At 43.7% G+C, this 27560-nt stretch overlaps 2 protein-coding genes across 10 annotated transcripts in view; both read right to left on the bottom strand.

Annotated features, from left to right (window-relative positions):
- Positions 1-13990, bottom strand: part of IPO9 (importin 9) — a 56570-nt gene extending 42580 nt beyond the window's left edge. Inside the window, exon 1 of one of the 2 annotated variants that reach the window (XM_059145429.1) lies at positions 13758-13990. In XM_059145429.1, the coding sequence (XP_059001412.1) occupies positions 13758-13920 (163 nt within the window). In that variant the 5' untranslated portion in view covers positions 13921-13990. Of the gene's footprint in view, positions 1-9401; positions 9490-13757 lie in introns of those variants that run through there. The other variant, XM_059145430.1, reaches the window with a different exon arrangement.
- Positions 13991-15636: 1646 nt separating this feature from the next.
- NAV1 (neuron navigator 1) overlaps positions 15637-27560 on the bottom strand; it is a 254837-nt gene continuing 242913 nt past the window's right edge. For all 8 annotated transcript variants that reach the window (XM_059146655.1, XM_059146659.1, XM_059146660.1 and 5 more), the window contains 3 exons: positions 27083-27201; positions 24669-24866; positions 15637-22582 (listed from right to left, as the gene is read on the bottom strand). In XM_059146655.1, the coding sequence (XP_059002638.1) occupies positions 22487-22582; positions 24669-24866; positions 27083-27201 (413 nt within the window). In that variant the 3' untranslated portion in view covers positions 15637-22486. The remainder of the gene's footprint in view (positions 22583-24668; positions 24867-27082; positions 27202-27560) is intronic.

The following is a 27560-nucleotide window of genomic DNA, read 5'->3' as shown; positions in this document are numbered from 1 at the left end:
AGAGAGAGTGTGCACAAGAGTTAGGAACTTAATGAATGAACCAAGCTACCCAGGTGCCCCATTATCTACGCATTTTTAAAAAAATGTTTTATTGTGAAATAATTCCTAGACTTAAAAGGTGACAAACAGTACATAGTATCTGGAGTTCATGGATATTCTTTACCCACATTCCTCTGATATTAACAACTTACACAATGTAGCTCAATGATCAAAACCAAGAAACACGGGGCGCCTGGGTGGCTCAGTGGGTTAAAGCCTCTGCCTTCGGCTCAGGTCATGATCTGAGGGTCCTGGGATTGAGCCCCACATCGGGCTCTCTGCTCAGCAGAGAACCTGCTTCCTCCTCTCTCTCGCTGCCTCTCCACCTACTTGTGATCTCTGTCTGTTAAATAAATAAAATCTTTAAAAAAAAAAAAACACAAAAACAACAACAACCAAGAAACACAGCTATAATACTGTAAACTACAGACTTGATTAGAATTTCACCAGTTTTTTGCCCTTACTGTCCCTTTTCTGTTTCAGGATTCAATCCAAGATCCCATAATGTACTTGGTTGTCATGTATCTTCGGTTTCCTCCAATGCATGACATTCTCTCATTCTCTCCTTGTCTTTTATGACCACAACACTTCTGATGAGTAATGAGCAGTTACTTTGTAGTATGTGTTTCAATGTGCATTGGACCCTACTTTCCTCACGACCAATTGAGGTTATTCATTTTCGGCAAAAATATCTGAGAAGTAACCCTGTGTCAGCAGTATATCCTATCAGGGAATACATAGTATTGAAAAATTACTGGAAATGTTAACCATGATCACTTAGTAATAATATAGGGCCGACTCGGTTTCTTCACTGTACACATACTGTTTTTCCCTTTATGACTGATAAGAATCTTGGGAAAGATACTTTGAAATTATGCTAATATCGTGTTTCTTTTTAAACTTTGAAACTGATTTTACTACCCACCTGTAGATCCTGTCTGCAATGATTATCGATGGCATTTTTATATTTTATTCTCTTCACTCTTATATATTGCAATTCTTCTCTAATGAAGAATTGTCTCTTCTTTCTTTATCCAATTATTTCTTTATACCAGTGTAGGCTCATGTTATTTTATTCTATAGTTTTTTTCCTTAAGATTTTTACTTATTTGAGAGAGAGCGAGCAAGCATGAGGGGGCGAGGATCAGAGGGAGAAGGAGACTCCCTGCTGAGTGGGGAGTTTGGTGCAGGACTCAATCCGGGGACTCCAGGATCATGACCTGAGGAGAAGGAGGTTGTTTAACCAACTGAGCGACCCAGGTGCCCTATTCTATAGTTTTAATCCAGTACTATTATTATTTATTTTGTTTCCCAAATTGTTCTACTTTGGGCATTGGCACTCCTTTCATTTGGCTCCTATATACGTCTATACACTTCCATCCTTTTAACAGCATTGCCTTTTTCTCTGATATCACAAGATATTCCAGGCTTATCTTGTATTTTCCCTGCCTAAGCCCTGGAATCATAAGCCCTGGGGCTTATTTTATTGGAAAATGCTATTTCAAAACCAGATCTGGATGCTAGGTATGCTCATTGCTACTGAGGTATTCACTGCTCCTAAGCCCTATCAAAGAATGGCACGAGGAAATACAGGTATGTGTGTCAACGTATGTCCACCCATCCATCCATATACTGACACCTGAGATGCCAATCCAATGCCTCAAAGTTCAATGAATTTTCTTCTTTTCCTGGTATAACTTTCTCTCTACCATTGATAAATCTGGGTTTCTCTCTCTTTTTTTTTAAGTTTTATTTTTATTTTTTAAATTTTTTAAATTTGCTATCTTTCCCGTTACCTCCCCTAGAAGACCGACCCTTTTGAGTGCACGATTCAGAAAGATGGTTGGATCCAGCGAGTTCACAACAGCGGCAGACTCACGGAGATACAGGTATCATTTTTGCATAAATATGCATCTGTGAGATGCTAGACCCCAATAGATAACCATACTAAACATGCTCCATGGACTCCAGATAAGTAAGTTAGTTCACACTGTCTAGGCCCAGGGATTTCTGGGGGCTGCCATCCGTATCTTGGGCCTCTCAGAGAACCAGGCTCCTCTGCCAGTCTGCCCAGAGGAGAAAAATCCAGCCCTTTCCTCAGAGAGAAGAGGGAGCACCAGTAGCTCTTCCTGGCAGTGCCCTGAAGCAGCAACAGTGCAAAGAGCAAGGAAGACGACTTCACCGAACATCCCCCCACCCCGCCTGACGCCCCTGTACCAGTCTCAGCATACAAAAAGGTTTTTGCTTGTTGCTTCTTAACCACAAATGATGGCATAAATGTCTTCCAGAGGGGCTGGTATACTGGTCTTTTAGGGGATACCCTTTGACTCAATCCTCGGGGTAGGGACATCAGGAGGGGCAGGGGACTCAAGGTATCTCAGGTTCCTCAAATGGATCCAGTTGAACAGGACCTTGACCTTGTTCCAGTAGGAGAGATTCTGCTTGTGTCCCTGGAAGGATGGAAAGACGTAAGCCAGCTCCGCAGGGTCTGCTAACAGCCGGAGAGGGTTGGCACTAGGCACCCCTATCTTCAGGGTTAGAAAACTGTCTCCAGTGTGCGGGTGAGCAGTTGGTGCACCCCACTGCCTGGGGCACAAGAAGGTGGAGATGAAAGGCAGGGCTGTCTCCTTCCCCTCTCCGCTTCACAATCCCCTGGGGGCCTCTGGGTCAGCAGCTGCACGCAGAGCTGCTAGAGCCTTGCCATCTGCTCTAGCACTAGGCACAAGTATTCTAGGTATTGGAGACTCTGACCTAGAAGACAGGCCTAGTTTAGGCCCCTGGTACCACACCACCCCTGCTTCTTCCATGGCTGCCTCTACGTCAATTTCTGCTTCAGTGGCCTCCTATTCTCTTGCTCCAAAAAGAGGAACTTCACATTCAGGCTCACTTGGTGTTATGACATGCTGGCAGGGGAAGTTGAGAGCTGGTGGGACTGCTCTAGCACCTTTTCCAGCTTAAGTTGGTCAGGAGCCTGCCTAGGTGGGCAGGAGGTTCCACGGCAGGAAGGGTCAGGGGCTCAGGTTGGCTGTCCCCAATCACCATCTCCACTCTTGAGTCCTGGGAGGCCTGTTGGAGAAGTGGTTCCTGCCTCCTGAGACCTCTCAGTTCGCCACCTCCCCCATTCCAGGAATCCAGTGAGCAACGCTGAGCAGCATCCAGGATCTGTCTTAGGTGCTGCTGACTTCAGGTACTACACAGCTGCATGTCAGGTCCTTGTCAATCCCATCTGCCATCCCTTAACAGCTTGATTTTCAGGCCAAACCCTTCCCTGCTAGCCATAGGTCGTCTAGGCTGCTCCCTCCTAACCCCATCCTCCTAGACAGCATCCCCACCCCACTCTTCTTTCCCAGATAAAGACAGGGAAACATAGCCCTCAGGTGTTCTGTTTTTTTTTTCAGAGCCTACAATTTTATAAGAGTTCTTTATATACTAAGAATATTATCCTTTTGTCTGTGTATATGTTGTGAAACACTTCTCCCAGTTTTTCAGCTGTCTTTTGACTTCTTTATGGTGGTTTTTGTCATGCAAATGAAAATATTTTATGTAGTCAAATTTATCAATCTTTTATTATAGCCTCTGAATTTTGTGTCATAGTCAGAAAGCCTTTCCTTATGCCAAGGTTAAAGAAAAATTCATCCATATCTTCTTCTAGAACTTAAACGGCTTCATTTTTTAAGTATTTAGATTCCTATTCCATTTGGAGTTCACGTTTTGTATGGTACGAAATACTAATCTAATTCTAAATAGCTACCCAGTTATCCCAGTACCCTTTATTAAAAAGTCCATCTTGGGGCACCTGGGTGGCTCAGTGGGTTAAAGCCTCTGCCTTCGGCTCAGGTCATGATCCCAGGGTCATGGGATGGAGCCCTGAATCGAGCTTTTTGCTCAGCAGGGAGCCTGCTTCCCTTCCCCTCTCCCTCTGCCTGCCTCTCTGCCTACTTGTGATCGCTCTCTCTCTCTCTGTCAAATAAAAAAAAAAATTTAAAAAAAATTTTAAAAAGTCCATCTTAATGGATAAAGAAGATGGGGTATATATACACAATGGAATACTATGCAGCCATCAAAAACCCGAAATCTTGCCATCTGCAATGACGTGAATGAACTAGAGGGTAATATGCTAAGTGAAATAAGTTAATCAGAGAAAGACAATTATCACATGATCTCTCTGATATGAGGAACTAGAGAGGCAGGGTGGGGAGCCATGGGGGGTAGGGAGGGAAAAAAATGAAACAAAATGGGACTGGGGAGGGAGACAAACCATAAGAGACTCTTATTCCCAGGAAACAAACTGAGGAGTGCTGGGGAGTGGGAGGGGAAGGATAGGGTGGCTGGGTTATGGACATTGGGAAGGGTATCTGCTATGGTGAGTGCTGTAAATTATGTAAGACTGATGATTCAGACCTGTACCCCTGGGGCAAATAACACATTATATGTTAATAATAATAATAAAAAAAGTCCATCTTTACCCCAATGATTTGAGATGCTACCTTTATCTATACTAAATTTCTGTAGTTACTTGTGTCTATTTCTATTTCTATTCTATTCCACAGTTTTACTTATATTTTACTTATATTTACTTATATTCATGCACAAGTGCCATGCTGTTTGTTTTAATTATAGAGGCTTTATATAATATTTTAATGTCTGGTAAAACCAGTTCCTCCTCAATGTTTTCCCTTTCAGTGTTTTTGAAGCTATTCTTTCATGTTTGTTTTTCTGTGAAATTTAGAATCAACTTGTATACTCCTCTATAATGCTGAGTTGTTCTATCCAAGGATAGCATATGTCTTTCCATTTGTTCAAGTCTACTTTCCCCTCCATTTTTCTATAAATACTTTAATACATATCTCTGAAAGATAATTTTTCAATTGAGGTAAAATTCATATAAAATTAACCATTTTAAAATAAAAAATTCAGTGGCATTCAGTATCATTCATAATGCTGTATAACCACCACCTCTACCTAATTCCAAAACATTTCCATCATCCTAAAATAAAACGCAGTTATGTTCAACTCTATTTTTAAAAAAATATTATTTTGGGGGCGCCTGGGTGGCTCAGTGGATTAAAGCCTCTGCCTTCAGATCAGGTCATGAACCTGGAGTCCTGGGATCGAGCCCCACATCGAGCTCTCTGCTTAGCAGGGAGGCTGCTTCCCTCTCTTACTCTGCCTGCCTTTCTGCCTACTTGTGATCTCTGTCAAATAAATAAATAAAAATATTATTTTGTTGAAGACCTTATTTATTTATTTGAGGGAGAGAGATAGAGATAGCGAGAGAAGGCAGGAGGAGGAGGAGAAGCATGCTACCAGCTGAGCAGGGAGCCCAATGCGATGATTCCAGGACTCGGGATCATGGCCTGAGCCAATAACCAACTGAGCCACCTAAGTGCCCTCAAGTCTACTTTTTAAGTCTTTCAGGAATGTTTAAATCGTTTCCCCCAATAGGTTCTCATACATTTCCTGTTAATTTTATCCCTAAGTATGTAATCTTGCTCCTTGCTATTGTAAATGGACTTAAAAAAAAAAAACCACCATTATGTCCTCTAGCCTTTTATCGTTTGTTTATATGAAGGCTATTGACTATTGGATTTTATGCCCTGCCTCTTTACCAAATCCTTAGACTCTCTCTTTTTTTTTTTTTTTTAAAGATTTTATTTATTTATTTGACAGACAGAGATCACAAGTAGGCAGAGAGGCAGGCAGAGAGAGAGGGGGGAAGAGAAGCAGCCTCCCTGCTGAGCAGAGACCCTGATGTGGCCTCGATCCCAGAACCCTGGGATCATGACCTGAGCCAAAGGCAGAAGCTTTAATCCACTGAGCCAGCCAGGTGCCCCTAGACTTAACTGATTTTTATTAAAAATTTTTTAATAAAAAAATAGTTTAAAAAAATTTTTTTTTGTTGTTGAAGATTTTATTTATTTATTTGACAGAGAGAGAAATAGCTAGAGCAGGAACACAAGCAGGGGCAGTGAGAGAGGGAAAGCAGGCTTCCTGTAGAGCAGGGAGCCCAATGTGGGGATAGATCCCAGGGTCCCGGGATCATGACCTGAGCCGAGGGCAGACGCCTAATGACTGAGCCACCCAGGCACCTGATTTTTTTTTTTAATTTTATTATTTATTTAGAGAGAGAAAGAGAGCATGAGCAGGGAAGGGGGGGGGGGTGGCAAAGGGAGAGGGAGAGCGAAAATCCCAGCAGACTCCCTCACATGAGGCGTGATTTCGTAACCTGTAAGATCATGAAATGAGACGAAATCAAGAGTTGGACACTTAACTGACTGAGCCACACAATCACCCCTAAACTGCAGTTTTTGATATAATCTTATGGTACCTATCTTTTCACCCAGGAAAGAAGAATTTTTGCAAGAGCATGACAAAAGAAGTCACAATCTTTCCAAAGCATTTAGTTAAGTAAGTAAATCACAAACAAACACTTTAAACCTGTACAATCACCTCTAAAAATACTGAAATCCATTTTAATTCTTGGGATTAGTTTGGCTAGCCCAGACTCTGGTTAAGTCTTTTATAAATTAACAGAAAAAAACAGTAGATGTCTACAATCCAAGGATATGGGTGTTAACTTTCAGAATGGACTAAAACACTTATGAGTATGATGTAATTCTGGAAGACCTCTGGGATACCAACCAATGTTCAAGTTTAATGGAAAAAAGGTCTCTAAAATGCCTGTGTGAAATTCAATTAAAGGAGAAAGAGCACTTATAAAGCTACCCACTCCCACTTCCTTTGACTTCAGATACTTCATGTGATGACAGATTTAACTTTATAGCCCTAAGTCTGTTGAGAAGTCACTGTCTACCCAAGTTTAACTTCCTTGGATACAGTCAATCAATTCTGTGACAATTCTGCAATATCTTTCAGGATGATCCATACGTATTCATAAAGTACATGGGCCATACAGTATTTTCTTTTTAAGTACTTATTTCAATTTTTGCATAGACTACTGTGATATGGGTTTTAATGTTCCTTGCTAGAGTACAATTTATGATCATTATTACAGGGACAAACTAAAATGGGATCAAGATGAACAAAATTTTTAGTCATATAATGTGAAAAAGATACTGAGGTATAAAAATCAGAGTTTCTGAGAAGGTTTGAAACTTAAGGCATGGCTATAAAGCTTACATGAATCTGAATAATTACTTTTTTTTTTTTTTTAAAGATTTTATTTATTTATTTGACAGAGATCACAAATAGGCAGGGAGGCAGGCAGAGGGAGAGAGAAGGGAAAGCAAGCTCCCCACTGCGCAGAAAGCCTGATGGGGGGCTCGATCCCAGGACCCTGGGATCACAACCTGAGCCGAAGACAGGGGCTTTAACCCACTGAGCCACCCAGGTGTCCCTGAATAATTACCTTCCCAAGGAAAGCACAGATACTGTTGTAAGGGAACACTAAGGCTCACAGAAGGGAAAAAGAACCACCCACTTCCCATCAGTCAACACTGGCATCAATTAGAAGAACTGTTAAAGCATGAAAACCAAGCAAACTCTACACACAGGTCCTGTCACATTCGGAGGGTCCTTTCTCATTTAACCTAAGAACATCAAGTCTACTCTCTTTAAAGAAAAGCTGAGTGAGAATACACTTTTTTTTCATACCAATGCCAGAGGAGGTAGTACTCTGGTAATGATCACAATAGCTAGGAGCTCTCCACTCTAACACAAGTCCTAAAACCAATCTTGTCTACAATTGATATCATCAAAGATCACACCCCAATTTCCACTAATTACTTGGCTTCAGATACTGCTGAAATTGCAAGGGATGGTGAGAGTAAGAGGCTATCAGAAGATTAAGACCCATGTGGACCAAGAAACCTGAGTCAACTAGGGGGTCTGTACCTACAACAAGCATTATAAGATGGATTTCTCTGAAAGTTTATTTCCTTCACATAGGAGAAAAGAGGTTTGAAAGTTCAAGTAATAGGATGCTCTGCTCACAAGCATTAATGGGAAAGAAAATCTTCAGATCAGATAATATAATCGCCATTAACTAAAGACAAATTTTAAAAAGAGGCTGGATAAACAATAGATTTTCTTTTCTACAGGCTCCCAGAGTTTCAAAACCAGTGGGCACATGATCAGCTCTGGTTTGGAAATCGCAAAATTTCGAAGACCAAGAACTCACCTGCATTAGGTTATAAGGGATGTGAGGGAAAATCTAATTATTATTTATTTAATCCAATTTATTCTGCCTAGACTACATACCCACTAGAACTACAGGGGTATCAGGCACCACAGAAGAAGAGTTTCATACCATAAAACTTAAGTTATTTAGAAGCTATATGAAGAATTGTTTACAAGGAATGATAGTGGTGGTGTGGTGATGGGTGAACTCTGTGCTTTAAAACTAACACACAGAAGGAAAAGCCAGAAAAAAAATCCTCAAGTTCCCTGACGTGTTTTAAACCATCAACAATGCTGTTCCTATCCAGTGCTGAATTCTGCTAAGTAGTAAAAATTCTGTTCACAGATACTTACTTAACAGAGACCATACATTTTTGGGAAGAAATACAACTAAATGTATCTGTGAAGAAAAGGTACTTTATTTTTGGGTACTGGGGGATTTCCAGTTTTGCTGATTGGTGTCTTTAACATAATTTCTTTAGAAAGCATTAGAAAGAACAGCTGAATAACTTGCTTTGGAATGATTAAGGCAGAAAAGTACAACAGACATAGATATACAGAACTGTTTTATTTTGTCTTGCTTGGAAAGGATGATTCAGATTAAAACTAAGATTCAATCTACAATCAATTAAGCCAAAGGGGGACCATTCAAATGAGTTGTATGAAGTTAGCTTTCCAATGCTGTTTTTGTCATATTTAATTTCTCTAGTTCCTTTTCCCAAGGTGAAGTTAAGAAAGACCCAGTCTGTCAATCTGGGTTTTAACCCTGACTGTAGATTCTTGAGTACTTTTATCCAGCCCAAAATGGTATCCTCTGACATGCTTCCTAAGAAAGCTTTTGCCCTCCTCCCTTAACTCATTCTCCGGTGCTTTAGACTTTTGTTCTGTCTCTCATTATCCTTGTTCCCCTTTCACTCCACCTTGCAGAAACCTTATCTGTCGAAAACTTGGCTTAGAAGGGAAGATCTAAAGGAGAGCATGGAGGATAAAGGATAAGTTATGAAACATATGCTATTGGTTTTAAGGGTCTACTAAAGAGACATGAGACTTGGTAGTGCTTTGATAGTCAGGGAAGCTACTACTAGGAAGAACTATGAATAGAGTTTGGTTGGGAAAGGAGGTAGTTCTCAGTAAAGCTCTGGAGAAGCCCCCCCTTTTCTCATGGGGGTTGGTAAGCACCACAACATCACAGCTGAAAGGAAAAAGAAAACTCCACCACTGGCCTTTTTCCGAGCGTGGCCGCCTTCCGCTCGGCTCAGTGCCCGCCACATGCCCAGGAGTGCGTCTGGATCCTTGAGGGGCTCCCTTCGCAGGTGACAGTGCTTACGCTAAACTGTAAGAGAGCCAGAAAAGTGCCCATGAGAACCAGAAAGCAAACTTCCAGCTAGCAGGAACATCTCTCTAGGCATCTAAGATGGGGGAATCAACACAGATATCTGGGCAGCATCTGAATGCCAGGAAAAGTGAGGGAGAGGTTATTCCCCCCCTTCCCCAGTTCAATATAATGGTGATGGAAAAAAGTATTTTATGTGATGTATCTGCTGGGAAAAAGACAGAAAAGACTAAGTTAAAGCCAAATGGTGGGGGAAAAATGTCTTCACTTCCAACAGATGGAAAGAAATAACTAAGAGAAGAAAATGACCTAGGGTCTAAATTTGGTTACAGAAGAAAGTCTGCTATGCTGGCTTGGAGAATTAGAGCTTATGAATGAAAGCAACTCATTCTACCACTTGGGTGATGCTGTTCTTAGAGGAAAGTAGAGACAGAAGGAAAACCTCCATTCTAAGATATAAAAAACTAGCATAAATACACCAAAAATATTCTCAAAAGTCATGATCTCATAAGTCAGACAAAAAAGAAAAGCTCCATAGGCAATATTAGACTTTGATGTAAGAGATCTCCACCAGTTCATAACCTTTCCAATCTTTTTTAATTACTATGTTTAAAAAATGCTGGATATGACCCTCCCTATTAAGTAAAACAAGAATTAGAAGAATGCGGGGCGCCTGGGTGGCTCAGTGGTTGAGCCGCTGCCTTCGGCTCAGGTCATGATCTCAGGTCCTGTGATCGAGTCCCGCATCAGGCTCTCTGCCCAGCAGGGAGCCTGCTTCCCTCTCTCCCTCTCTGCCTGCCTCTCCATCTATTTGTGATTTCTCTCTGTCAAATAAATAAATAAAATCTTTAAAAAAAAAAAAAAAAGAATTAGAAGAATGCTTTAACAGACCAAAAGACTTTTATTTTTATTCTGTTGAGGCAGAACTCAATTCCTGCAAACTCTGCTGGCCAAACTCAAAATCTCAGTCTTCCTAAGAAAAAAAGAAAGGGTACCATCTCTCTTCTGGAATACTGTAATAGCAGAGGCACTTCCAGACTTTCAAGTAATATGGTTCTCAATTCTGGATGGGAGTGTGTCTGAAGAAGGTGGTTTGTGGCACCTTCTCCTTCTCTAATGAACCACTGTTAATAGGGTTTCTATTCAGAAAGGTATGTTGGGTTTCCCTCAGATTCCAAGTGACTGAGGAAAGTGGAAAGCACAGGAACTCAAGAAAATCATTCCAGAACACCAGGCTGACGTTATCTCGATCCTTTTGAAATCAAGCCAGTATCAAAGATGGACCTCTCACATATATACACTTCCTTGGCTTAGACTTAAGGGTGCAGGTTCCCATTCTGGAAAACACGATAACTAATTATTTCTTGGAAAATATCAGTTGGCCGACTAAATGACCAGAATGTACTCTGGGCTCCAGCAAACTCAATTTTCTAGGATAAAATGCTTTTTAAAATGTCATTTTCCCAAGAATCTGGTCAGAGCATGTCAACCTCTCTTGTTTGTCCATTTAATAGAAGGTTAACAAATTATCTGTATCCTTTCCCTCAAAATTAGAAATTCTTCCACTTAAGCCCCAACACTAGGACCTGGCAACCAAGGATGGTGGTACAGCTCTTTGTCAAAGGGAGCAGACTGGTTAATCTTTAAAATCAACTGGGACCAGTCTTCCATGTGAGGCAATAATAAATGGCTCACAAAGACAGTGTGGTAATTTGAGGGGACAAAGGGACTAGAAACAACCACCTGACATTGGGCCCCAGGAACCAAAAAGATCAAAAGATTAGCCATTGCTAAGATTTCTCAGATTTCTCATTAACTCCAAGTTTTGAGGACGTGTGTTTTTTCTAGGACTAGAAAAAGCAAGGTTCTTCCACTAGGATAAAACTAAAATGTGAAGAAACTCGAAAGGAATGGAAAATGATCTGTTCATTCATTTACAAGAATGGTTCCTACCTTGGCCTGCAGGGTGTTCTAATGTAATAGGAAGAGCAGTGTCCCACCAGTTTCATCAGGACAAATAGTTGGCTAAATCCTGGCTGGGAAGCCAAGTGCTATATTTTCATGTAAAGGAAGGCAATGGCTAGTGGGAAAGAAATTAGTGACCATGTTAAGAAACCATTTGAGATTCAGACGGAATATAGACAGGAGGTGCTCTGGACCCAATGGCAAATTGCGTCATACGAAGAGCCATGAGAAGAGAAAGTAAAGGCCATAAGAAGAGAAAAGGAGTGAAGCAAGGAACTACATCTGAGGAATGGATCATCAACCTCCATCTAAAAAGAGGTAACTGAAAAGGGGTCAGTTTTTATCACTTTTAAATAAACGTAAGAAATCGGATTATTTAAAAATGCAAATAGCCTCCAAAGGGTCCAAGACACTACAATTAACTCGAGAGACCTGGCCCAACTCTGTACGTCACAACCGAACCCTGTGAGTCATACGTCTTAGTACGAGACCATCAATATAAGGTCACTGTATTATAGCCTTTTCATGTAGCACAGCATGCCTGATGGCACATTACCAGTAAGTTAAGGCGTGTGTGTTTCAGTCTATTCCCGTCAGCAGCCTAAATCAAAGGCAAAATTCTGCACTTCTGTTTAATTTTAGATTTCAAGACCCCAAAAGATGAAGAAAATGAGAGACTAGAACTTCAAAAAGATCTCAAGAAGTTTATCCAATAATAGACCATGCCTAGATGAGAACATGGCATTGGCTAGAGAGGGATCAGAGCCCAAGTGGAGCTGTTAAAACATGCACCAGGGGTTCACCTTTTGTAGGAAGGTGTCAGACATACATCTGGGCACCAGGAACATTGGGAATCATTCAGGAAAGGCATCAGACCTTCAACTTTATTCAAGTAGTAACTTGAATGTGATGAGGTTCCTTTGCTTGGTCACTCTTCCTCCTTCATATCCAAGGGAGGCAGAGACAATGTGAATAACAATTTTTTATCTGGGAGACTATAATAACTGCAATCAATCTACGCATGGCTCTCAAACAGCTTTCTCCTAACCAGTGGCTGCTCCTATTGTAGTGTCTGACATTTTATAGAACAATGACAATTACAATTAGGTCTTCAAAATGGTCCTTAACCTATTATATCCCAAATCTCAATGTATTTTCAACAGAAGGAAATTCATTTTCAACAGGCATCTCATATTACCAGAGAACATAAAATTAAAGGGAGATTTGTCCGAAGTTCTTTTTTCAGTGAAAATCCCAAGCCTGGTAGGAGAGCACACTTAAGGTTTTGAGGGTGACTGGTTAGTCCATGGTCAATTTCCCCTATCTCAGAAGAGGTCTCTAAGAGGTGGCTGAGCTGGGGAAAATTCTAAAGATTTGCAGTTCTTCCAGTGAAGCCCCGACAGACAAATTTATTTCTTACATAAAGACCAAGAGGATTTTCCCTCCTCCTGTTTTAGGATCAAATTGTTCTTTGTAAAGTGGCTACACTGGGCTTGGTGAAAGGCCCACTCAGCAGGAAATTGACAGACAGTCTCAAACCAATGGTTTATTTTTTTCTCCATCACTTTAAAGCATATAATAGGAGTACGGGGACAAAGAGTCAAAGACAAAGGATCAGTTCCTTCAAATAGAAAGGCACACAAAGGTATTTGATAAGTGAAAATTATTTTGAAAATTATCGGGGAGTACGATCAGGAAGGTGAATCATCTGCATATGCACTAATTTGATTTCTGGAAAAACATTAAGAGGTAAAACGACCAGCTAGGCTTACAACTCAGAGGCAGAAACTTGTTTGATATATACCAAGATTTGATAACCGCGTTCTCAAGGCTCTGGCCTCTCACCACTTCTACTAACTCCCCTTACTCTTATCCCAGTACAACCGAGCTGGCAAAGTGGACAGCCAAAGACCCTGGTCTAAACTCAAAAATGTTTCCCAGAGCGCGCGACTTCCTCCAACAGCAGCAGGTCTAGCTCCATCTCTGCTCTGCAGATCCCAGGCTCCATCTAGCTTTTCTAGTCTCCACCCTCCCCCTCCCCTTCGAGACTCCACCTCCCCCGACCCTCTCCTCCAGGAGCGCCTCCCCTCTCCCGGACTTTCACAGCCACTGGGGACATCGTCCTCTGGCTTCCTACCCCATTCCTGCCTGCTGGGCCTCGGCGCCCAGATCCCCATTGGCTCAGGCTCCCCTTGCCCCCGGCCGGTCCGGAGCTGCGGCCAGCGGATAGTACTGCCGGCCCAGGTCCGACCCATCCTCGTGACGGTCCCGCCTCACTCACCCTCTGTCACCTCGAGCACTTTAATCTGTTCCTCGGCAGCGGCTCGCACCTCCTGCACTGGGGAGAGGATCCCGGTGAGCGTATCCACTAACGCCTCCTTCAGTCCTTGTGCCACTGGACCGGGCAGCCCGGAGGCCGCACCACCCGCTGCCGCTGCCGCCATCTTTCTTCCTTTCAGCCCGCCAGCCCCGCGACCGGGACCCGCCACTAAAAGACGGCTCCCGCGCGCGGCCAATCCGCGAAGCCGCGCCTGCGCACCAGAGCCGGGCGGGAGCGGGAAGGGGGCGGGGAATGGGTTAAGCCTCCAGAGACAGCGCCTCCTGTCGTATGGACGGAAAGTGCACCTTTTCCCGCAAGAATCATTTCGCATTTATGTGAAAACTGAGGTTAGGGGGATTTTCTAAAGTGGAACAAGTTAGCAAACTCACTGGGAACAAACGCCATGATATAGGACTTTAAGTTCATGGATCTTTCAGGTATAAGAGACTTTGTTAGGAGAGAGGAAGTGAAATGGGAATGGGTGTAGATGGCTTTAAGTAGAGAGGTCTGGGTCAAAAATAGTGATTTTTTAAACCAGTCTTTTCCTCCACCCAAACACTGAAACAAAACAAAACAAACAAACAAACAAAAAACCGTTGGCTCAAGGGAGCCTCTTGATTTCAGCCTCCAGAATTCAAAGGTAGGGGAAAGAAACTGAAGTGGACTGGGCAGTGGGGAGTGGTCACCTGCAAGAGACCCAGTCCCTTGATTTTCCAGCCTAGTTGAGCCCAACTTCAAAATTGTGGTCTGGCCAGGAGAGGGCACCTGCGTGGGTAAGGACATTTCCTGCAGAGTAAGTGCTTGAATGACTATTTGAGAATGAATCCTGTTCACTGAGAAGCTATACATTTTTTTTTGCCCAGAGAAATTGTGGCTGGACATTTAAGGGATGAGGGAATGAGAGTAGTTTAACATGGATATCTTAGGGCTGGTTGTGGGAAATGGCTGAAGGAATAGCGATAGTGCTAAATACTGGAGCAAGTGGAGAGGATTATCCAGAGGGGTTAAAAAATGCAGGGCAGAATGTAAATAAAATACACTTCAAATTTAAAAAAATGCAGGGCGGGTTGGCAAGCACGTCGTGGCAGAGGGTCAGAATGGCATGTTGGTGGAGGGGGAGGCTCTAGAGCAAGAGGAACAGGTAATTTTTAGCAAGCTGTTCAGGTTAAGTGCCTTAAAATGGTTTCTAGGAACTCTGACTCTCATTCCCAAGTGGCAGAGGAAACCAGATGGCAATTCCTAGCCTAGTTCTAAGACTACGACTGCTAAATTGGTAGTGATCTGGGGTTGTCACTTCATCTGAGTATTCTTCCTAAAAATTGATTCCTTGCTTTGAGGACACATTTGTCATTTCCCATGTTAGAGGACAGGTGGGTTGTGTTACCACAATTTCATAGGAAAAAGATTGCTTCTTGAACCTTGAGATTCCACAGTAGGGAATAGTAGGACTTCTTTTCCTTCTTTCCTTGATCCATTATAGCAGCTTCTTTTTTCCTGGGTTAAATTCACTTTTACCCCTGGAAGAGAACAGTAAAGTCCAGAGGGTGGTAGATTTTCAAACTGTGGAGTCGATGGAGAACTCAAGAGCTCTGAATTTTGGTTTGCTGAAGGATGCTATGTCCACAGTGTGCAAGTAGGGAACCCCCCTCCCCGCTTTCCCCAACCAAAGGGTTCCAGAGCTCCTACTTAGGATTTGAGGATCAGACATTTCCAGGCAGATGAGGTTTACCCCTTGGTTAGGCAAATGACCACAAGCAGTCTCCCCTTGCAGATCAAGGAATGGGCCACAAGATAAATGGAGACAGAAACCAGACAGAGAGGGAACTAGAGAGAACCAGTGGACAATACAGGAGATAACTTTATTGAAACGCAAATGGCATCAAACAGATGAATCTTGCTGGGAGGAGACATGCCTGATGGAACAGAGGGCCCAGAGGAGGGGCCTCTGGCAGTGATGGAGGAAGGCCTCTTCAGCTGGCCTGGCATGGATTTAATTTTCAACCAATTTGTTAACTTAAAACAAATTACTAGGGGGACAGCTCAGCTCTCTTTATGATTGTTACCGCAACTATATACAACGGTTTGCTTTCCAGATTCAAATTTGCTTTCTCTACATTAGATATAAAAGGGGGTAGACTGAAAGAGAGGGTCAAATGAGAAAAAAACATAAACACATAGACACACACATATCCTGGTTTGGAGCTTTATGTCCAATAAATTAAAAAACAAACAAACCAACCCGAACCTGGTGCAAAAATTCCTGCCCACTTTCCACCTGAGGATTGCCATGCATTTGAGAAACACAGAGTCCATCCACATAAACAGTGCTGCCTAAAACAGGATGGGGGTGGGTGGGGAAGGGAAGGAAAGGAATCTAGTAGGGGTTGGAATTCATTTTAAAAAAGGATTGTTCTGTTAAAAAAAGACAACAACACAAAAAACAACAGTAACAAAAGCCATTAAGTGGGAGGCTCTGCACAGCAGTAGCCCAGACACTGGCAGGGATATGGGAGCTCTTGGCTTATTATCCAACATCTTCAGTCTCCGAGGAATGGCAGGGAAGCAGGAAGACCCCACAGGAGATGACCAAAGGCCTGTCATCAGCCTTTGGGGGGGACTGAAGAGGTGACTTTACTGCAATTTGTTTTACACTTGCCTTCTCTGGCCTTAGTTCCTCCCCAGATGCTTAGTCCTTGATTTCAAGGGACTTAGTACTAGCACATCACTTTGTCCTTTACCCATAAGCTCCCTGGCAGGGAAGACTGACAAACTTGAAACAAAAGCAGTTGTCCACAGCTACCCCATGGCCCCATCAGCTAGAATCTGTGAATCTGGAAAGATAAGAAGCTCCTCTCAGATTTTTTTTTTCCTTTTTTTGTTGTTGAAGGATTTTATTCTGTCACTGTGGCTGTCATTCTGTACCCTAGGCCTGGCATGGGGAAGGGAAAGGATGAGCCCAGAGGTTTAGCTGCCCCTGTTCTGCATCTTTTTTGTGCTTAAGTCCCTCCTGTGAGCCGAGCACAGCACAGAGATGGGGCCTTCTTGGGGGAACTGGAGTCCCCCACCAGCCTTGGGGAAGGAGGTTCTGGCCAGGTTTCTCAGACCCAGCAGTGCCCTTCAGAACTCAACTACAGGGGGGATGTTGCTAAGAGCACAAGTTGCCATGGAAATACAAATGAGATTTTCTGACTTTTCTCATCCTATTATATAATCAGGAAAATGCTCGGAGTAGATGCAATCGAGCAGAAGAGCAGTCTGGAAGAGACCTCCAACTGCTTTCTTCTGCTACCGCCCTTTCGTTTCCCAAGGAAAAATTTCAGAGGCAGGAGATAGTTCTCCAAAGATTGTGTTCAACTCGAAGGATGCCAGCATTCCCCCTCACGTCTGCCCAAAGGCACATGTACCTTTTCTTTCTGTGTTAAATAAGAGGAAAAACAGAAACATAAGGAAGCATGGGAAAGATAACTTTGAAATTAATGTAAAACCCTGAACTGTAACCTAGGACCTTCTTATTTTTTAGTCCTAAAGCCCCTCAGTGTGGGGACTCTGCTACTTGCCTTTCCCTAAAAAAAAAAAAAAAAAAAGTGACTTTCACACTGAAGCATGCATCAGAATTACCAAGAGGGTTTGTTAAAACACAAATGGCTGGGCCCTCTCCAGTAGTTTCTGTTTCTGTTTCTGTTTTAGTAGGTCTGAGATGGGGGCCTGAGAATTTCATTTTTAACAAGTTCCCAGATGTTGCTGCTGTTGCTGGGCTGGAAACAAAGGTTGAAAACCAGTATTCCAAGAAATGAAAGAGCTTAATCAAGGGACCAAAGGTCCACTTACTTCCATGACCATTCTTGTCAATAGAAAATTCTCCGTGACATAATCATTCAGAAAAATAGCCAGAACATCAAACTGCGAGGATCCAGGATACATAGGTTTAATTTTCAACTCTAATGCTCTCTGTGCAGCCTCTGTATTTCTACCAGGGTCCTCATCTTCCAGCTTACTCCTGTTTCCCAGTCTCTGGCTGGCAGCGCTTGCCTCCAGGACTGGGCTGAGCACACATCCACACACACACATGGATCCTCAGCAATGGGGAGAGCCCATCTGGTGGCCCCATATATCCCTGATCAGGTTGGTTGAGGACTCATGAATATATAAAGCTGATTCAAGTATAAAGGGCAGTATCTTCAGGCATTGGCTTGGGAACATAGTGTCCCTAAGACCATTTTATTACTTATGGCCTCCTTAGTGGAGCCATGAACCACTAGTAGCCAGAACTTGCTAGTAGTTCCTCATCCTAAGAGTGTACCAGCAGTGAATTAGTATATCCATTAATAAACCCTCTGGAAAAGCACATTTCATCCTATCAGTGGGGTTGACTTATAGTCTGCTTATTAGCATCAGCTTAGCTAAGGTCAAAGAAAAAGAAAAAAAAGTATGCTGAGAAGTTACATTTGGTGATCTGGATTAATTTAACACTTGAACCCTGTGTTAGACCTGTGATTAGGACAAGAACAGCCTCCTTTCCTAAACACCCTGTAATCAAGGATCCTTAAGAGTGTCCTGTAGGTCTCCTAATGCTGGTTTGTAGGACCAAGTCCTACCCTGTCTGGCAAATTTCACCTTGTAAGCAGGGTTTCTGTATATGGGAGTCCTCACAGGCAATGATGTGAGGTGTTTGGGAGAAAGATCAGGTTGTTTTCTTCCTACTCTTTTGGAAACCTACAGGAACGAGTTCCCTCCGAGACTGGAAAGGAATGTCCCTCTGAATAGTGTGACCCTCATGGTCAGAGAGCTAGGAGTGGAGACGTGGTGAGATGAGGTCCATTGGGAGTCTTGCAAACCAGGAAAACCAAAGAACCAGAAATGGAATGAAAAAAAAAAAAAAAAAAAAAAAAAACCAACAAAAACAAACAAAACAAAACAAAACAAAACCCCAAAACAAAACCAAAACCCACCATTTCTTCTGAAATCCTTAAGAAGTATGAATAGATTAGTTAGAAGACTGGTAATTCAAGACTAAAAAGTAGCATGCCAATCCATAAGGACTTCATTGTGGGGTCTGTTCACGGACAGCAAATCTTTGTTTCCTGTTAGCCTCTAGCTTCCCAATGGTCAGACTACATGAAAAAGATATTGGTATAGGATTCACACAAAGACAAGAGATAAGCACCGTAGAGCTGCCACAAAGCATAGATCTTTAAAAAATATTCTGAAGCCTCAGAAGTTGGAAACAGCAACAGCAAAGTGCTCTTAGAGAGAGAGAGAGAGAGACACACACACACACAAAGACATCAAGTCCCGTATTAGCCTCCAATTACCTAGTATTTTATTTTTAATGCCTAGGCAGGGATTGAGAAACACATACACTGGACAAAATGTGTTGGTCGTCTTCATCCAGAAATGAGAGGGAGTCTGCGTAGGGACCTCTCCTGGAGTCGTGGCTCTCCCCAGAAGTTGATGTTGGGTACTGAACCATGTTGTCTGCTAGCCCACTTTGGTGAGGAATAGAGTTGAGGGTCTGGAGAGGAAAGGGAGAGCACACATCCCAGTCCTACGTAGGCTGGGTTCTTCTGAAGGTGCCCGGGGGCTGAGAAGTTAGCTATGGGACCCGGTTTTCATTTTCGGAGGGATCCCAGTAGTCTCAACTAAGAAGCAGATGTGTAGGTAGGAGAGAATGCTGTGGATTTGCTCTTGCCATTAATTCTAGGGCAGTGTGGGGAGCTCAGGTTTTCTGCTTCAGAGAAGTCTGGATGAGCACCCCAAGGGGTTATAGCACCATGAGGAGGCTCAACCTTCTGCAGTTGCCACGTAAGCATGATTCCTTGGTGAGACGACACATCCCCACAATGCGGGGCCCAAGTGTGCGACTGTAAACAGGGTCCCAGGCTCCAGAGGGAAAGCTGAGGCTGCAGTGCCACCTCATTAGATGGGAATGCATTTTTTGGAGGAAAGCAACTAGAGACCTGGGCTAAATGCAGCAGTCAACTCAGAGTAGAGGGTGGTGGGTCCCAGAAATAGAGAGTAAAATTCGTAACACGAGAGGCCTCCAGAATCAACCTGCTGAGGATCCAAGTAAAATTCACGGTGGTATCCATGGTTTCTACGGAGCCAAGAATCCCTTTGGAGGTCTGAGGCAGTTGGAATGGAGGAAGGGGTTCCCCTCGTTCCTTTTTCTCAAGTAGCCAGTAACATCCATGATAGAAGGCACTGACTGGGCAGCACCAGAAAGTAGAGAGTTAAGGGCTCAACCACCCAATTAAGATGGCATTGAAAGTCTGAGCCTTGCCATGGGACTGGAGCTAAGGACAGGGTTCAGAAGAGGCCTCGGTCCAAAGTAGGCCCGTCCTGGTCTTCCCTTCCATCCAAATGAGAACACCCAGCTCTGAGGCCTCCTCATTCTGCACAGCAGAGACCTTAAGGCAGTGATATCAGCACCATCCTTGAACAAACAGCCTCTTTCCACCATGGAATTGCATATTTTACAGCTGAGTTGGTTGGGGATCTTCACAGCTCATGGACTTAGCAGCAAAAGCAGTAAAAAGTCTCCAGCATAGAGCGCCCTGTCATCCCTGAAAGCAAACAGGTGAAGGCAGAAGCTTTCTTGGGGAGCAACCTGAACCATCTGTTGGACCTAAATGGAAAGATTCTGATATGAAGAGTCAGATGCATGTACTCCTTGGTTGGGTGGGACAGAACAGTCCAGGTGAGTATGCCTGTAGATTCAGATAAGGTCTTGTGCTACATAGGAATCTGAAGAATGCACACTTGGGCCCGGGCTCATCCTGTGTCTTTGATCTGCAGAGCCCTGAAACTTCATCCTTGCCAGGCAGTTCAGGCTGGATCTCATCCCACAGTGGCTTCCAGAAATGCCAGGAAAAGGACGTGTCCACTTGAGATAAGCAAGGTTCCATAGTCCTTCAGGGTCCATCTAATGGATCCTAGATCTTCTGCCCCTCCTGTATTAGACAATCAAAGGCTTCTTTCTAGATGGCACCTTGGGTTTTGGCTACATTTCTTAGATGATCCTGAGGGTCTAGATAAGCAGGGGATGTGCACTTAATGAAGATTAAGATTTCCTACCAGACTGTGAACACAACGGCTCAAGTCTTGCCTTTTTTTTTTTTTTAAACCTGGCGACTGGTAGACAGTAAGTACTCAGTGTTTGCTGAGTGAAGGCATATAGACTGCCGGGCCTTCGGGGCAACTTCTGGTGAGGGTGGATCCCTTTAGAAGGCACATCCTTGCCACCAAATCAAATTCCTTGAAACTTACATTCTGATTGTGAGTATTTTCTATGGATGTCCGGTCTCCTAGAAGTGAGTATTTACTTGTCAAGAACAAATAGTAAATGCCAGTTAACAGATTTTGGATTCAGTTGAGCAGAGTGGCTGCCATCAGAATAGCGCAGTGAGGGGCCCAAAAGCCACAACACAAAGGAATATTCCCAGGTTCCTGGTTTTCCTCCAGTCCTGTGTGGAGCTCAGAATAGATCTTCTATCAGCATGAGGGGATACACTTTCAGGCTGAAGGCTGGCAGCTGAGCTCCCAGGCAGAACATGTGCTTTCTCAATAGCGAAAAGTCAAGGTTATTCTGCTAACTTTTGTCTGAATCAATGCTTCCAGTCTCCTGTAAGTCCCAAGGCTGCCAAAGATAGTGGTACGGCAGGCATCTAGCTAGTGCCAATTAGATGGCAACAGATTCTCCGAAGAAAACCCACTTGGAAAAGCCAAACTAGCCCCAGTAAAAGCAACCCAAGCATTTTGTGGACATGAGAGGAAATGGGGTGGGGGGGGAAAGAAAGAAAGAAAGAAAGAAAGAAGGAAAAGGAAAATAAATAGGCACATGGAAGGGGGAAAAAGAAACAAAACAAAAAGCAAAAATAAAAAAGAAAGTAGGGTTTATTGACTCTCATGCATGTTAAATTAGAGGGTATAAGACAGAGCTAGCAGTCTTTCTCTGAAGGCTGGAATGCTATTGTTGTGGTTTGGTGACTTCCAAGATAGGCAGCCATCTGGTTGTGGTCCCCTACATCATCCAGGGATGGGCAGCACGCTCTCTACCTTGGCAACTGCTTCCTCTCTCCAGCGTCATCTTTTCTTTTTCTTTCTTTCTTTCTTTCTTTTTTTTTTTTTAAAATACCTTTTACAGATTGATTTAAACATTTTTTAAACCACATGCTGCTTTTTCTGGGCTCCAGCCAGATCTCTGGGGGAAGAGTTATTAGCAGTGGTGATGGAACTCAGAAGGGTCTGCAAGAAATTCTGGGGAGCTTCCGCCTCCCTTCGATGTCCCCACACAGGGCTGTCTCTCCCAGAGCTGTTCATGAGAATCAGTTAGGAACTGCTGCAGGATTTTCTGATGTCTTCTGAACCCCTTCCCAGAAAGCCTAGGAGTCCGTAATTGAGACACGAAATCAAGGAAAAAAGACCCAGAATCATCTTTTCCCCAAAGTCATGAGAGGAGGCCAGTAAATGTATCTAGGGGACACAAGTTTCCAAGCTCCACCCCACCAGTCCTTACTAGGAAGCTCAATCAAGGTGCAGCACCAAGAACCTGCCCTCTTCCTTTCCTCCTCCTCCCCCTCCTGTTCTCTTGGGCTGGAGAACCAGTGCTCTGGAAGAAGAGAGGGGAGAGGAGGAGAGAACGTCGCTGATGCCAGCATTCTGCTGTCTGGGGTGACAGTGACGCTAGACCCTCAAAGCGTGGCCTGGAGGTTGGGGTCCAGGATGGTTTCTCGATCTGGAGACTCAATGTAATTGGCAGCTTCTTGAAGTTTCAGCAGCATGGCCATCTAAAGAGGGGCAAAAGGATGGATTCGTGAGAGTCGGGACTCAGGGTCCTGGCCCACAGAAGCGAAACATAAAGCCATCTAGATCACGGCACTGGAAGATTCTCATTTGGAAGTAATGAAGGGCCCGGAGGGTTTACATGTGGCTCACTGGCTCAAGAAAAGGCAGCAAGGGTTACTTCAACCCTGTCTGTAAGCATGGGCACGTGCTGCTGGAGAGTGTCTCCTCTATACGATGCCCAAACAAAGCAGCCTCTGCCTCCAAGGTGTTCACATGCAGGAGAAGACAGAAGGCCTGGACATACCGGTTAATACCGGGAGGGATGTGCGAAGCGGCTGTAAGAACACCTGTGTGTGTCAACTTCTTCCAAATAAATCATAACCGAACAGACTCGGTGTTCTCACGAGCCAGTCCTGCGCCCCCAACACACAGCCTAGTGCTTTGTGTCAGGTTTAAACACTATGGTGCATCCGCTTCCTTCCTCCTGCACTTTCTAGCTCTCTCTTGCTCCCATGCTTCTTCAAGACTGTCACCCTCCATTTCAGCTACGTACACCTGGCTGGTTCTCTCCTGAATCCGCTCTTCACCCTTCTATTTACATGCCTGTTAACAGTCTTCCATTTTAATGGCTTTTTTTTTTTTTTTAACACAGGTAACACCTGTTTTTAACTAAGTCAAAATTTAAAATGTATTATGACTGAAGTAGAAGAATTTCTTACTTGCCACGTAAAACTGCAAGATCACAGGAGTGGGGCACGTTACATTTTAACACAAACTGCCAAGTTCTCTTTCGAAAGGGCTTTGCTAACAAACACTCCCATCAGCTGAGTGTGAAGTCTGTGCTTCCAGACACACTATTTCTGCCAATGTGAAACGGTTTTCTCCTTGTTTTGATGTTGCATTTCCACGATTATTAGGGAAGTTAAGGATCTTTATATATATATATATATATATATATATATATATATATGGATTTTATTTATTTATTTGACAGAGATCACAAATAGGCAGAGAAGCAGGCAGAGAGAGAAGGGTGAAGCAGGCTCCCTGCGGGGCTCGGTCCCAGGACCTTCTCAGATCATGACATGAGCCGAAGGCAGAGGCTTAACCCACTGAGCCACCCAGGGGCCCCTCTTTTTATATTTTTATTGACTATTTGCCTTCCTCTAGGCAAATGCCTATTCATATCCTTTGTCCATTCTTCCAGCTGGAAATTTTTTTTTTTTTTTGAAGATTTTATTTGTTTGACAGAGAGAGATCACAAGTAGGCAGAGAGGCAGTCGGAGAGAGAGAGAGGAGGAAGCAGGCTCCCTGCTGAGCAGAGAGCCGGATGCGGGACTCGATCCCAGGACCCTGAGATCATGACCTGAGCCGAAGGCAGCAGCTTAACCCACTGAGCCACCCAGGCGCCCCCCAGCTGGAAATTTTATGGGAAGTCTTATATAGTCTAAGTACCAATCCTCTTTTGGTTACAAGCCTTGCAAATATTTGCGCCCAGCTGGTCCCTTGTCTCAGACTACTTTTCACAATGGTTCATGAAATCCACTAAACCGAAGCCATCCTCAGGATAATACCAATGTATGGGGAGAGGTAGTGACAGAGTGTATATGTGTCCCACTGCTCTCTTTTTTGGTTAATAGTTCTAACTGGGATCTTCCTGAGACGTGGATCTCTACGAGCATGCATCTTGCTAGCAAGCAATATTATTTAGCTTAGGCTAGGCTGTAGGTATATGAGCTTCTTAACCCAAGATTCTGATGGCTGAGCTCCTTGCTGACCTCATTCTAGTCCTAGCCTTGCTGAATGAAACCCTCAAGCCTCCATCAGGGTATGCATGAAAAGTTCAATTCCAGGGGCACCTGGGTGGCTCAGTTGGTTGAGCATCGGACTCTTGATTTTGGCTCAGGTGATGATCTCGGGATCGTGGGATCGAGCTCAGCAGTGGGCTCTGTGCTCAGCTCCCTCTGCTCCTTCCCCAGCTCATGTACACGCATGTACATGCTCTCTCAAATCAATAAATAAAATCTTAAGGAAAAAAATTCAGTTCCATAATACTCTTACTTTCACGTTAGAATGGTTTCTACTCACCAGAGGGTCTGAGTCCAGAGAACTTGGGGTGCTGTCTTTGACCGTCCTATCCTCGGGAGGTGAGGCAATGCTATGAGGGCCCACGGTGGGAGGGGGCAGGTGGTACAGCTTCGATTGGTCTTGTTGGGCTGATGGCCAGGGAAGAGTGTCCCGGACCCACTCTACTGGGTCCTCCCAAGCGGCTTTCTGTCCATGGACCTGGATAGAAGGGGAAATGTGGTTATTGGCAGAGGGATCCACAGATAGAGACTTGCTCATAGTGTCTCCTGATGGCCATATGCATTTCCTCCAATGGAAAGCCTTGAGACTCTGATACCCATAAGTTGAGACTCAACTCCTTTGAGTTTCCCCACAAAAGAAGTAAGTTGGTGTAAACAGGTAAAATTATTCTGGAGGGTAACTTGGCAGGCCATGTGAAAAACTCAACATGTACATGGGGCGCCTGGGTAGCTCGATGAGTTAAGCATCAGAATCTTGATTTTGGCTCAGGTAATGAGCTCAGGGTTGTGAGATCGAGCCCTATGTTGGGCTCTGTACTGGGTGTAGAGCCTGCTTAAGATTCTCGCTCTCCGGACACAGCGCCTCCCCAGGCTCCAGGACTGCTGCTGAGACCTCTACGCATCCCATTTAAGGAAATGCCTTTACTCAGGGAGCCTCCCGCTACTCAGTGCGGTAGAAGGAAGAGCTGGTCTCCCTTTGGCTGACACCAGGAGCCCAGAAATGCTGCACGGGGGAGCAGGCACCCAGGCTGGACCTGCCCCTCCCTGCAACGCGTGTGTTCAAAAGTGAACAATAAATGTGCATCTCTGAAAGGATGCAGAGAACCAGGGGAAAAAAAAAGATTCTCGCTCTCCTTCTGCCCCTCCCCACCAGAGGGGAGCCAAGGATGGGCTCTCTAAAAACAAAAACAACCCTACAAAACAAACAAACAAAACCCAAAAATAAAAACAGTAAAAAACACTTAATATGTACTTGTCTTACGCCCCCATAATTTTAGTAGGAAATTCTTCCACTTTAGTAATCATATCATTTTTTATAACTTTTTTTCTTTTTTCTTTTTAAGTAGGCTCCATGCCCAACATGGGGCTTGAACTCATGACTCCAAGATCAAGAGCTGCACACTATACCAACTGAGCCAGCTGGGCACCCCAGTAATCCTGTCTTTTAAAAGAATTTTTTTAAAAAATTATTTTATTTTATTTTTTATTTTATTTATTTTTAAAAAAGATTTTATTTATTTATTTGACAGGCAGAGATCACAAGTAGGCAGAGAGGCAGGCAGAGAGAGAGGAGGGGGGAAGCAGGCTCCCTGCTGAGCAGAAAGCCCAATGCGGGGCTAGATCCCAGGACCCTGAGATGATGACCTAAGTTGAAGGCAGAGGCTTTAACTCACTGAGCCACCCAGGTGCCCCTTTTAAAAGAATTTTGACTCTGTTGAAAACATATTCTCTGTAAAAACACTTTGAAGTTGGAAAACTGTTAATAAGAATGCAAACTTTGGGGCACCTGGGTGGCTCAGCTGGTTAGGTGTCTGATTTTTGGCTCAGGTCATGATCTCAGGGTATTAGGACTGGATCAGGCCTGGGCTGGGCTCCCCACTCAGCAGGGAGTGTGCTTGTCCCTCTGCCCCTCCCCCTGCTTATGCTCTTTCTCTCTCAAATAAATAAACACATAAATAAATAAAATAATCAAAATTAAATGAAATAATGATTTAGGGCACTCATATGATAGATAGCATCTCTAGAAATTTATCACAGGATATCTGCTGCAATGACAAATTACTTTTATGGAAAATACATGGCCGACAGGGTCCAGTCATTGCACTGTAGTCCACTAGTGTTGGAATGGACACTAGTGATCGTTATGCCCTAATTCACAGGTTAAAAAAAAAAACTACTAGGAAGGCTTTAATAAAATGACATCTTTCTTTTGCATAAGTTCTTATTCTAGCTTCTAAAAATCTTTTCACGTATATCATGTCTTCAAAACAACCCAGTGATTCAGGCAGAGCACATTTTATTATCTCCCTTCTTATATACATAAGGCTATTTAAAAAAGATTATGTAACTTGGTCAAAGTAACATTTTTAGTAGTAGTTAGTAATTAGCTAAGGCTGTAATAGGGTTTTACTTAATTTTTAGCTCGATGATTTCTCTATCAGCTCTGATTCTTAAGAGAGAGGACTGTGTTTGGCACAGAACCAGAAGGCCCAGGACTGGAGATAGGCCCTAGAGACCGTGATCCTGTAGCGATTCTCTGAATGGTGGCTCGACACTGGGCCTTACTCAACCTCTTAGCAAAAGACCCTGACAACTCTTAGTAGCCTCATGTCTAACATGGAAGAGATGTTTCTGCTTTGTTAAGTTAAACAGCCTGACCTTGGGGACTGAGTGGAGTCAGAGGGTAGTGCTCACCTTGATCCCATCCTTGGCTCCTTCCTGTAGGTAGGGGATGATAGAATTGTTCCACAGGTCAATGAACCAGGTCCGGAAGTCCTCAATGCCAATGGGGCAGGACAGAAAGAAGCAAGGGCCTACGGGGAAAGGACGGAGCCAGTAAGATGGCTGAACACCCAGCTCTCCCCAGTCATCTGTCTCTTTTATTCCTTAATACTAGGCAGAGGGGTCTGATAACCCAAGGAGGAAAGGAAATTTAGAGTGGGGCTGTCCTGAGACCAGTGGGAGTGGCCACCTGCTGCCAGTCTCATCAACAACGCTTCTTCACAATGTGGATGTGACTTGTGAGGGAGTGAGGGGAAGTTTTCCAATTCCCTCAATACTTTCCTTTCCTTTCCCCATTAGTTGTGGGAAAAATGAGGGCGCAGGGTTAGCTTTCTGCTGTTTGAAGAGATTTGCCCAAATCATGGTGCTCACAGTGAGGGGAATGATTGGT

The sequence above is a fragment of the Mustela lutreola genome, chromosome 14, assembly GCF_030435805.1.
Source record: "Mustela lutreola isolate mMusLut2 chromosome 14, mMusLut2.pri, whole genome shotgun sequence".
Classification (NCBI taxonomy): domain Eukaryota; kingdom Metazoa; phylum Chordata; class Mammalia; order Carnivora; family Mustelidae; genus Mustela; species Mustela lutreola.
The sequence above is the reverse complement of the archived record's forward strand: the minus strand, read 5'-3'. Positions and strand labels throughout refer to the sequence as shown.